This window comes from Natator depressus, chromosome 6 (assembly GCF_965152275.1).
Source record: "Natator depressus isolate rNatDep1 chromosome 6, rNatDep2.hap1, whole genome shotgun sequence".
Taxonomy (NCBI): Eukaryota; Metazoa; Chordata; order Testudines; family Cheloniidae; genus Natator; species Natator depressus.
In genome coordinates, this window is record NC_134239.1 from 69,466,061 (window position 1) to 69,479,008 (window position 12,948).

A 12,948-nucleotide genomic window follows, 5' to 3' on the forward strand; every position below is an offset into this window, starting at 1 on the left:
ATTTTGGTGGATGGGAGAAGGAGATGGTTCTTATCCACTCACCCTTCCCAAAGGAGGTACACGGGGAGAATAAGTAGAGTAGACATGCCATAAATGAAGGGAAAATGACTGAGCTGTGGTAAAGGAGGGGTGGGAAACCCTAGAATAACATTGCTGGGACCTCCCAGAAATTTGCTGCCAGCTCTCCCTGTGAACTGGATACAGGTTGGGGAGAAAAGCTTCGTTTCATGAAGTTCCATCTCGCTGATGAAGAGAAATCACTGTGGCAAACAGACCTGAAGACTTGAAAAGGCAGTTACAGAATTTAAACAGCAATTTCTGACATGCAGCTCTTTATAATTAGGAAGTCAACAGTAAAGGCATGAGAGCGTGTCCATGAACCATAAGATCTCTAGAGACATGTGTGAGAGAGGGTGTGTGTGTGTTGGGAGTGGAAGACATAAGGCTGCCTACTCAATGGATGACACCTCCCCCAAAGACCATCCTGTATAGTATGCTGCTGGAATGGGGAAGGGAAGTATCTCAATGACTATCATTAGTACAATAGTTGGGTGAGTGAAAAAGAGGAATTAGGGCTCAAAGGACAGTGTTAACTATGGAGAAAGGGGCAGTGTCAGAATGGAGGGAAAACAGAATCGTCACACATGTTAGTTTTATAGGATCTGACAGAAGAGGGAAAAAGTAGGAAAAAGCCATAGCTCTCCTGGGACAGGTCAGTTCCTTGGGCCTGTAAGTTTCCACTACTCATTATCATGTCACTTTATTTGGCAGGCTCTAGAAGTCGAGTGCAACTCCCACAAGGCAATTTGTTCCAATGTAGTGAGGAAGGGCTGGGAGCTAAGTCAAAGGAACCACTCAAACCAGAGGGATATCCAGATGCAGACAGACAGCCTCCAGAAGCTGTGGCAACAGCTCCAAGATGAGGTGGCCAATCGTAAAATCCGTCTGCAGGCAGCTGCTTTAATCAAACAGGTAAACAAGGCTGCAGTTTTTGCATTTTGTAACACAAAGAACAAGAACTCATTCTATTTCTGCTTGTGTCACCAGATTGGGATTTATGTAACGAACACAAGAAGGGTCTGGAAGCAATAAGCTTTGCTGGGGTGAAACAAAATATCTTTCAACTCACATGATATTAATCAATTTTTTTTTATCAGAGTGCTGTGTCTCTCACTTTGTGTAGCTCACAAGTCCTTCTGGTCTTCTGTAGGCAGACACCAGCTGTGTGTCATAACTGCTGATTTCTGTTTTCATTTGGCTACTGTGAAATGTGCCCCAAACACTATATTCCAGATTCTGCTTTCCTTGTTCCTTAGCATAATAACTGATACATGCAGACTTTGTGGCTGTCAGCTATTCTGCATGTGTGAAGCACTGGGAGGGAAATTTTGACCTTCAGCTCTGAAAATTCAGGCTCCCAGCATTTGAGATCAGACTCATCTCTTCTGCAAGCCAGCCAATAGAGGGCAGTGGTACATAGCTAGTCGAGAACATATATATTGACATTCATTCTCAGTTAGAAATACTAGAGTTAAATAACTTTAAAAAAATCTGGCGTGTGAATCGGCTTCCTTGTGGGTGAGACCAGGGTGACTGTCTGACACTCTTTTTCTGTAGAAAAAACTGGGATCAGTCCCAGTTCAGAACTCATAGACTCCCCCATTCTATCCGTGAAATGCCCCGACAAAGAGCCAAGCCACCAGGCCATCCAGGCTGCTGATAATGGTTAAGTAGGAGGGTCCTTTTGCCTTTTGAGTGGCTCCCAGGAAGCTTTCTTTCTGACTGGCTGTGGGTCTGCTCCCATCAATTGACCTGTGTTGATAGAGTGAGAATTCTTCTGTTTTCCAAAAAATCTCCGAGAGACAGATTTAATGGTGCATTAGAATATTGCCTGCTGTATTTATGTTTCTGATTCAGCACTGCTGTAGCCACTCTGCTCTACCTGGCATAATGCCATCTGAGATAGCTACATTGCTAACTTCGTTGAATAGTTGTACCTTCAGTGCAAGACTGCTGCTGAGCCAGGATGTGCTGGATACACAACATCTGAGAAATACGTTGTGAACATCATGCAATGGATGAAAGTCTCTCCTGAGGAGCCTCAACTGAATGAAATATGGGGGGATTTTTCAAAGGCACAGTGGCAGTTAGGTACCAAACTCCAATGGGAGGTATAGGTCTAGCTGCCATTTGTGCCTTTGAAAATCTGTCCCATAAAAAAGAAATAACAGGCCACAAAGCTTGGATCCTGACTGGAGTTTCTCCAAAGTATGAGGAGTGATTAGTATTGTTAGATGTTTGGCTGCGTGTGTGTGTTCTCTGTGTACTGTCCCAGCTCTGCACAGATAGTTGGCACAGCAGACCTCGATCGAACTGCCCAATAACCACAACCTCAGTTCGTAGCAAAGGCATTTGGGCAGGTTTATTGTCAACGAAGCACGGTCCTAATGTCCTGGCTCATTGGTTACAGGTACACGAACACATTGTATGCCTATTGCGATGGACTAGATCAGTTAATGGCGTGACTTTCCGTTATCCCCTAGGCCAGCCAAAGACACTCCCTCTGAGATACCTCTTTATACACTGATACAAACAAGTTACGTATAGCCCCTCTGACGTGCCTAGGTGGCACCCTCTGACGTATCTAGGTGACGCCCATTCATAGATTCATAGATATTTAGGTCAGAAGGGGCCATTATGATCATCTAGTCTGACCTCCTGCACAACGCAGGCCACAGAATTTCACCCACCACTCCTGCAAAAAACCTCTCACCTACATCTGTGCTATTGAAGTCCTCAAATCGTAGTTTAAAGACTTCAAGGAGCAGAGAATCCTCCAGCAAGTGACAATCAAAACATCTCTATTCATCATGCTGTCATCCGGACCTTATCTTTGGGATCGGTCAACGTGTGCCTGTTATCTTTAGGGAATGTGTTGGTCTCGAGGTGTTCTGGTACCACCCTTCTGAAATGTGTTTGTGTAAGTGCTCTGTACCTAGCATTTCTTAGGAATGTCTGTTTCTGCCATATCAGCCCTGTTCTTGCCAAATTCTGTGAGCAGGCCTGTCTTTTGCTCACAACCTGGCTTTGCTTTATATCAGCAAAGCTTTAACCACTACTTTAGCTCAGGCCTCAGGCCTCTGATACAAGGGCTTATGTCTCAGGCCCTCTTCCTACTACAATTAGAACTGGAACTTTGGTTTGGTTCCATCTCTGATTTAAATACACAAATGCACACATTCAAAAAGCCACTATAAAACCATAATTTACCAATTACACCATAGTATCTCAGATTACCCAATAATAATGTTTTCCCTATCCTTTTCATTCCCTCTCATATTCACACAGAAGCCTGAACATTTCCTTCCTTAACAGATTTTGTTCTCTTTGGTTTGACAAACACTGAATTATTTCCTGTTTCTAGCAGTTTTAAAACTATTATAGCTTTGCCCCTCCCCCAGCTTTTGGGGGGGGAGGGGCGGGAAGGGGGTAGTTTAAATTATTTTTTATAATTTAATGTCTTTTTACAATTACAGCCATATAAGATTGCACCCAAACTTTTCCCATGAATTGCACTTTGTGAAGGCTGCTTTCTATTAGACAAACTTACTCTGTATCCTCATGATCTATCATTAACTTTTTTTGAAAAACATCTGTTGTTGAAATTGTAGGCCATCCCTACAGTCTGAAAGTATGCTAAGTATTATTGATTCTGTTAAATGACGAAGTCTGACTACTGTTAGTAACAAAGTCTGACTACTGAGTGATTGACTTGGAAACTGGCTAATAAGATTAATGGAGGAAATATTTGGGACTAATTTATTTAATTGTGATCCTGTGAACCATATTGGTGCTAAGCGTGCTGCTGAAATATAATTGGGGTTTCTAAAGAAAGAGCCACCTGATGTGTAATGGTCCTGCTTATATGATCTGTGTGTGTGTTATGATTAGCCTCAGTTGTCTGATGCAATTACTGCCCTGTTGACCATTTGCCAGAGGATGGACTGTTGGATGTGTATCTCTTAGGGCTGTTTGATTAAACATTCTCCCCACCTATGTTCCCTTCAGTACTTTGTTGACATTGATGAAGCAGACTCATGGCTACGGGAGCGGCAGCCCCTCCTGGCCAGTAAGGATTATGGGAAGGATGAGTCCAGCGCAGAAGCCTTGCTACACCGCCACTTGCGACTGGAGAAGGAGATCACAGTCTACTGCTTGGAGATGAGGCGCCTGGAAGAACAAGCTGGTACTGTAGCAAAGCAGGCTCCATCTGCGGTATGTGGATATGAGGTTGTGTCCCTCTACTTTCCTTTGTTTTTATTTATTAGAGCTGGTTGGAAATTTAGTGAAATTGAAGCATTTTGTGAAAATGTGTCAGTTTTGACAAAACTTCACTGAAAAAAGCATGTAGATAAGGTCAAGATGTTTCAGTCTTTTTGGAATGGAATGTTTTGATTTTCCAGGTAAAAATGACTTTTCATTCCTAATTGAAATGAAAACAAAGTTTTTTGAAATGTTGGAATTCCCTGCTGAACAGAAGAGCCTAGATTCAATTAGCTCTCTCAATTATACATGAGTCAGGGCCCAGTCCCCTGGCTGTCGCTGATGGAATCCTAGAAATACAGTTTTTGGTCATTTAGCACCGAGACTGGCTCATCCACATCACACCTCTCTCCTAGCTCTCACAAATCTTCTACTCCTCCCCACCTTATTATTTACTTCCTACTGAATCCAACTCTCCTTCCAAATGGCCATTATACACCACCCACTGCCTCCCTCCCTGCTTTTCGCCAGACTCCAGTACTTCACTCACTTTAATCCTCTCACCTGAGGCTTCTGTAATCATCCTGGGTAAATTCAGTTTTTATGTTTGATTCCTCTGCTTCTTGATTTGTCTTGTTAAACTCATTTGATCTTCAGCTGTGGTCTGAATCCCCCATTCAATATTTTGGCCATAATCCTGATTGTTACCTTTCAGATTTTTTTATCTCTGAATGCTCTCTCTATAACAATGAGATATGCAAGATAAGCAACTATTGCAACTACAATTAGTAGTAAGAGCTGGGAACACCATTTTGTGACCCTCCCTTTTTGTTCCTGCATTACTTGTTGTTAGAGGGAGCATGTAAGTTCAGGAGCCCACAGATGTTGATCAGTGAAGGAAATACAGACGCACTGATTTTTTTTAACAGTTGATTGTTTGCTGGTTCAATAATTTAAGGACCATAAAAGTGAACCTCTAATGCTTGGCTGTACTTGGTGCTCCCATTCAAGTTCTGAAAACATTTTTTTTAATCAATATAGTTATCTGGCCCCTAAATTAATTATTACATTATTGACAAGCATTCTTGGGAATTGTAGCCCTAAATATGCAAATCCCTTGATTAAGTTTAGGAATGTAATTTGTGTCCTGACACTTTTGAAATTCACTTGTACTCTTAAGTAGGTGGTTTGCCCCTTGGGTCTGCCTGCTTTTTTCTCTCTCTTAGGTGCTCAGTAGTCTTTGCATCTGCAAGTGTCTAGCTATTGAAAATACACTGACAGGTTGTTAGGGCTTGGACTGGGCCCCCCCTCTGCTAGAACAGGACAGCCTGGTGTTAACTGACTGAAATGCCTGCCTGTGGGTGTTTTCTGCCATTTTTAATTACCCTCATTGCACTCACTGAATGGAAGCTGCACTACAAAAGCACGAGCAAGGGCAAGGGCTAGCTGCCACATATGCTGCCCAGTTCTGGTGACTTGTGACTGATGTTGAGTGGAATGTGGCGGCCCAACTACACCTGTTATGGTGTGGACTTAGTGAGGAGGTAAAGGAATAAGCAAAAGGAAAAGAGGAGGTGAACCATGGTGCCGCCTCACCCAGACACCAGGCTGAACGCTCCAGCACCTACCCACAAACCAGTGCAGGTTGGTCTGGTCTGCAAAGCTTGACCCTGGAAGAAAAGGAACGGTGACTGCACAATAACTTATGCTTTTATTGCAGAGCACCGGCATGTGCTCTTACTTCTTGCCCATTGCAGACCTCAACCAGCAAAGAATCAAGAAATGAGTGAACCCAGGCTATATGGAGGGGTCAGCTTGGGCATCACCAGGGCACTATGCTCTGGAATTACCCCCAAGCCCTTGAGGGAAACCCAATCTTGGACATGCAGTGCCTGCCCACATTTCCAAGTGCAGATACTGGTATGTACCATGGATGGAGCCAAACTAGTTCCCCCTCAGTGGCCCTGATTGATTCAGGAGCTCCGATAATTCAATAGATGCTGAAGACACTCAAACCCTATAAATGCCCCTCTGTTTAACGCCTAGGTCAGTTCTCATAGAGATGATAGATTTGACACAAGAAACAGGACCCCTAGAGGCTGTACTCCACGGATATCAGGATGTACTAAATTCAATGTGATTCGTTCTCCACACTTCCCCTGATTCTCAGCATCACCCAGCTGGACCAGCCCAACCCTTCTATGCTCTGGTGAAAGAAAAGGATCAGTTTCCCTCTGAACACTGCTGAAGGGTGAGCCCCAAACCTCTGGTCCCAGGCTCCTGCAGATGACCAGAAGTGATGGCACCTGTGGGAGAACCACAGGTGATGGTGACCAGAAGGAACCATTCCTAAGCCTGAGTTCCCATCTCACTGATGAGTATTAGGATTCTGTGGACGTCTTTGAAAAGAAAAATGTGGACATGCTACCTCCACACTGGCACTACAACTGCCCCATAGACCTGCAGCCCTTCATGTGCGCATCAAGTAAAAGCCCAAAGGCTCAATCCAACACTTCACGTCCCCAGTGCGGCCTCTGGTCCTTTTCAATAAGCAAAAGGATGGAACGCTACACCTCTGTGTCACTAACATGCCCTAAACCAAGTGACAGTCCAAAACTGGTATCCCCCGCTCCTAACCTCGGAGTTTCTAGATAGTGTGTGATCTACCGGAATTTTCACCCAGCTGGACCTCGGTGGAGTGGTGGGAACTTAAAAACTAGTGCACATTTTGAACCCACTCTGGGCACTTTGAATATTTAATAATGCCTTTCAGTCTGACTAAAGTTCCCACGACCTTTCAACACTTTGTGAACAATGTATTTAAAGACATCCTGGACCAGTATGTAGTCATCTATCTCGATGACATGTGTCTGTTTTCAGAAGACCCTGAGCGGTATTGTTACCATGTTCATTCCACCCTGGAAAGACTACAGAAGCACAGCCTGTATGTGAAAATGGAAAGTGTACCTTTTGACCCCACTGAACAAAATGATGACATATTAGATAAAGAACTGGTCACAATTAAATCAGCCTTCAAAGAGTGGTGCCATAACCTTGAAAGAGCCTGACAACCGGTTCTAGTCTCTTCGGACCATAAGAACCTTGAATATCTGCGTAAGCTTGTGCCTTGAACCAAAGACATCTCGGGTGGGTATTCTTCTTCCCTTCGTTCAATCTCAACATCACCTGGGAATCAGGAATGGGAAAGTCAATGCCTTATCCTGAAAGATGGAATAATATCACAAAGGTAAAGAGCCTAACCAAAAACCACCCTCTCTCCTTAAACCTCACAACTTCCTTAGTGCCACCATACACCAAAACCTGATTCATCTAATCTGATCCACTTCTCAAGGTGATCCGTTAGCCCAGAAGGTGATGGAACAACCTGAGCAAATAAGAGCTAGAACCAAAATGCAGTGTTCCACACAGGATGGGATCACATATCTCAATGGGTGCATATCCATTCCACCAGGGTGCCCCTGGTTAGAAGTGTATCACCTCTGCCATGACAATCAATGGTGGGCCATTTTGGCCACCGTAAGACTTTCTACATGGCTCCACGTTTCTTCCAGTAGCCCCAGGGCTATGTTGACTCTTGTGACCTTGTGCATGCACCAAGACACCCCATTCTGAGCACCTTGGCACTTTAGTACCCTTGGAGATCCCACCTAGACCCTGGGCCTGGACCACCCTGGATTTCATAGCAGAATTCCCTGACTCTGATGGCCACACAGTGGTCTTGACTCTTGTTGACCAAAATGGCCCACTTCATCCCCTGTGACTGCCTGCCCTCTGCCGAAACAACCGCTCAGCTCCTAGTGGTGCATGTTATCCTTTTTCATGGGCTTCCGGGCCATATCACCTCAGACCAAAGCTCACAGTTCGTATCATGCTTTTGGTGTGAAACACTCCAATTACTAGACTTTGCACTTTTACTTCCTCCGCTTACTGCCCCCAGACAGATGGGCAGACAGAGAGGGAGAACCAAGTACTACAGCAATACGTAAGGTGCTTTGTTAACTACCATCAAGATACGTGGTTCTTCCTCCTGCCTTATGACAAGTTGTCATACAACAACACTGACTATGCCTCCATGGGGTAGAGTCTCTTTTTTGCAAATTACAGGTTTCTTACTTGCTTCCACCTTGTCTTGTTAGCAACCTCCCAGAACCCAGCAGCTTCCAACTGGATTCTGTGAATTCATCATATTCTGGAAGACCTTAAGGACCACCTCCATGAAGCAAAAAAGCACTACAACGAGTAGGCAGACCATCAGTACCAGGAAAGCCCAGCTCTCACAGTGTGCCAAAAGGTCTGGCTTGCAGCTAAACACCTCTGTACGAACAGGTCATCCCACAAGCTAAACCACCAGTAGCTTGGACCATTCTGATTTTTGTCAGTATTTCAAATTGAAGCTCTCTCACTCCCTTAAGATATATCCCATTTTCCATGTTTCCCTCCTGAAGCATTCCACACAGAATCATGTTCCCAGCAACTCCCCGCACAGGTCCAGGTCCAAGGGCACAAGGAATATATAGTCTGCCCTGTCCTCAGCTGTAAACTGCAGAGCGGGAGACTGTACTACCTCATTGCCTGGGTCCTGAATTGTGCTCCTGGGAACCTGCTCCCCATGTCCATGCCCCTGACCTGGTAAGAAGATTTCATCAAGACCATCCAAGTGCCAACATGAAGGAAGGGTGCCCTCCAAAAGCGGGGGAAAGGCAATGTAAAGATCCATGGGACAAGAACCTGGGTCTGTGGACCCTGACACAGCTGACATTCCCACATTGCCACCAGGAGCCCATGTAGAACCCCATCCGAAGAGCATTATGCAGATTAGGGGCCGCAGGAAATACCACCCAAAGGATCCAGTGTGGCAGGACTCTGCATCCTTTTGATTGGCCCATGCTCACTATTTAATCCTGGAGGGTGCCCCATAAAGTTGTCTGGGCAACCCAGCAGACTTCTGCCTTGCTGTGACTCCAAACCTCACCTCGCTTTCTGATCTCCAGCCACTGACCCCAGCCTGATTCTGACCCTGACTCTTGCCTATTGATCCCGGCACTATAAATTACTCTGATCCCTGCTTGCCAGCTACTGCCCCATGGCCATCCTTGACTTGTGGACACAAACGCAGCTGTGACCGCTAGGCTAGATCGCCCACGCCCTGGTCCCCTGCAGTTATGTTCGTGGTATATGCATAGAGATGTGAGATGAAAAACATAAAATGCTCTTGCTGGTAGGTTGCCATGTAACATTGCTTCATTTCTTAGAATTCAGAATGATAGATAACACACAAGAACCCCAAAACAGAGTGTGATGACAAAGCTGGGTGCTCACTTCAACAGAGACGCACAACTCACCCCTGCTTACTCTAGGCTGGCTCTCTGCAGACTGATTCTGAACCCACACTTCCCTACACAGCCCCCTGCCTGCAAACAGGACCAGGAAAATCCCTGAAAATTTAAAGTGATAGATCACAATTGTATCACAGTGTTCAATGCATCACACAGGTGCATTTGCAAATTGCAATATCTAACACTTTGAGTCAGGCAGATCATTTTGAAAATTTAGTCCTTTAATTTATCCTTAAGGTCAGGGGCTCCAATTATCCATAGTGTCACAGACTGATTTTGTTGTATTTTGCTTTAACAGGTGATATCAGTGCCAGTGGTGAAGGCTCAGGTCCAGAGTAGCCTAAACCAAAGGATCACTATACTACCAACAAGCCGCTGTGTGTGCGGGGGAACCCCGGAAATTGGATTTTCTAATCCACCTGATTCAGATCCTCACTTTATTCCAGAGAACATCTGGAGGACCCAGAATGAAATAAACTTGCTTTATGAGAATCTTCAGACCATGGCTGAGGTATTGTACCTCTTTCAATACTTTGTGCTTGTGTAGCCTGTCTTGGAGATTAATAGTGGGATCTAGTGTCATGCAAAGTGTAGGCAGGTGTTTTAGCTTCCCTTGCTCAGCTCTGACAATGTGCTGCAATCCTGAACTATGCAGCCCCTGAAAAGACTGCTGGCTGTGCTAAATTGTGTGGTGCTTTCCTGATTTTGACCAACATCATGTCAGCAGTAGGAGAGAAACGAATCATGGATGACATTCAAAACAGTCAGAAATTTCATTTAAGCTTTGAGTGCATTTGGTTCAGGTTTTATCCAGTCTGGCTTGTACATCATTATGTGAGAATCACATATTAATTTCTGTGATCATCACATTTTCCTCCCAGTTCTTATATTTTTTGGAGAGCAGCTTCCTTCTGCATCCCCTTGACTTTACTGGAGTTTGCCTATTACAGCAAGAGACCCTCTCCTAGGTCAGACAAACATGGGAGGTTAACCCCAAGCCTTGAGGCTGTAGTGGCAAAGACTGGAAACTTTAACACAGATGTTCACAAAAGACCATTAGTTTTTCCCTTTATTCCTCTGTATCCTCAACCTCCAAGGGGTCCCACCCAAAAAGCTGCTGTGTGAACCCTCCGATTCCTATTTTTCCTGCAACCAGTGCTTGTGCATATGTCTAGGATTAAAGAGGTAATGCTCCCTTTGTAGTGTTGACTTGTATCTTCAGTCAACCAGCACACACCACTACTAAACTTTCTACTTATCAGGTGTTGTGAGCATCAGTTCTCTGATACTCCCAATTCCTGTTGCCCCAGGAACAAGTATTCCAGGCTCAAGATGCCACTTTGTATTCACTGTGTGTTAGCAGGGAGAACTACCACCAACCTGCCAGGTTAATCTGTATGCTTTAGTTCTTTAGCCATGGGGATCTCTTTCTGCAAAAGGCCTGTGTATCACAGTATTCAATTCTCCATCTGTTCTACAGCACAGGAAGAAAGGTCTGGAGGAGATGATCCGATTGTACCGCTTCTACAGCTCCTGTGAAGAGTTTCAGTCTTGGATGGAAGATAAGAAGAAAATTTTCCAGACCCTTCAGCCTGAAGCAGACAATGTGGAGGTCACACGGCAGAAATATGAGGTACCTCATCTCTACTTGGTGTAGATAACTTGTAAAACAAACTGACCATGGAAGAATGGATGTATGTGAGGAAAGGAGGACTCCAGAGAAGTTGCTTCCAACCTTTTTTTTGTTAACTGAATTTTAATCCATAAGGTTTTGTCTATACAGGAAAGCTTTTTCAGTTAAGCTAAGGTGTGAATATATAACTGCAGATTTATACCAGAGTAAGTTGTCCACATGTCAATGGGGTGGGATGGGATGTATATTATACCACAATAAGTTTATTATGTATCTATGGGCTCAGAGGGAAAACCGTATAGGGGAGTATATTCTGTCAAGAGATCGCTGAATGAACAGAGAGAAAAGAAATAAATTGGATGTCAAAGCATAGTAGATACACAAATAGAAGATGAGTGAATACAACAGCTTGTGGAGCACTTTTTGCATAGAGATGCTGAGTTTTGAGTTCTTCACTCCATACATTATCCCTGTATTTTTTTCTGTTTTAGAGCTTTCTAGTGGAAATGGCTGTGGGGAAAATCCAGCTGGGAGAGATCAAATGCCTAGCAGATAAGTTTGCAAAGAGCAGTCCCAGGAAACAGAATGAAATCCAAGCCCACCTTAAAGAGATCAGTAGGAGGTAATGCTCCTCATAGAATGGGGAATCACCCCATCAAGGACTTTTCATGCCCTGCATAAACTATCCTGGAGAAAATACCAGTCTGAGATGTTTTGGCGCACACAACTGACCTGAGATGTGAAGATAGAGGGTTGTCTATGGAAAGTTCATGTTTGTCACTGCAGTTTGCATTTACTTCACCGGGGAAGCTTTTACCAAACTGGAGATGTAGAATCTCTCTTATCTATAACTTAACCAGCTTTAAATAGAACCATTTGCCAAGAAGAGATGGAATCAAAATCACTAGAATTCTTTGTATCACAGCTTAATGCACACCTGCTGGAGATGTTCTAATAAAATTAGGATAATGATAAGAGGAGAAGCAGGGGGTGGTCTACATGGACTGACTTTGGGGTTTATAGTATTAGGACAGTTGTAATGGAAAGTCTATCCTCTGCCCTTGGCAATCAGTCATTGAAAAGAACAAGCAGTTTCTACAGGCAGGCAAGGAGTTCCCTTTTCCATGTGAGACCATCTTGCACACTGGACACCTTAATCATCACTTGGCCACATGTAGTCATCACTTGGCCATATATGTGCCTATTGTATGCACCTAAATGCTGATTTGAGTTTCTACATAGGGAATGGGGCCATTCTGTTTACGTGTCCCTGTTTGAAAATTGGATCTTATTGTCCCAACAGTTACTGGCTGGAGATATGGGGAAAAAATATAAATCACAAGAACTATTGCCAGGTCATGGACACACTCATTTTGTCAAGGGGTACAGCAGATGCTTTGAGATCTGAGGGCTTTTTGTTCATGGTCCAGTGGAAAAGATTCCTCATAAGTCCTTATCCCCACCCAAGTTTCAGGGAGCAAAGTGGGGGCGGGTCTGAATTCTGCTGCACACCCTAAAGATGGTACATACTCCCATCTGGGCATCAGGGGAGATGCCTGACCCTTGCACAGGAAGGAGAAGGGGTGGAAGTCTCCTTGCACCCCTTGTACTGTGATACAAGAATCAGACTGACAGGTCCTAAATGAATGGATGATGGCAGGTAAAATATACTTTGGAATAAGTCTGTTTTCATTA

The 12,948-nt window shown here is 44.3% G+C and overlaps 1 protein-coding gene across 1 annotated transcript in view; it reads left to right on the plus strand.

Moving 5' to 3' along the window:
- Positions 1-12,948, plus strand: part of SPTBN5 (spectrin beta, non-erythrocytic 5) — a 142,168-nt gene that overhangs the window by 17,699 nt on the left and 111,521 nt on the right. The window contains exons 10-14 of the mRNA XM_074955658.1: positions 772-972; positions 4,069-4,275; positions 9,919-10,131; positions 11,101-11,253; positions 11,745-11,875. Coding sequence (XP_074811759.1) covers positions 772-972; positions 4,069-4,275; positions 9,919-10,131; positions 11,101-11,253; positions 11,745-11,875 — 905 coding nt within the window. The remainder of the gene's footprint in view (positions 1-771; positions 973-4,068; positions 4,276-9,918; positions 10,132-11,100; positions 11,254-11,744; positions 11,876-12,948) is intronic.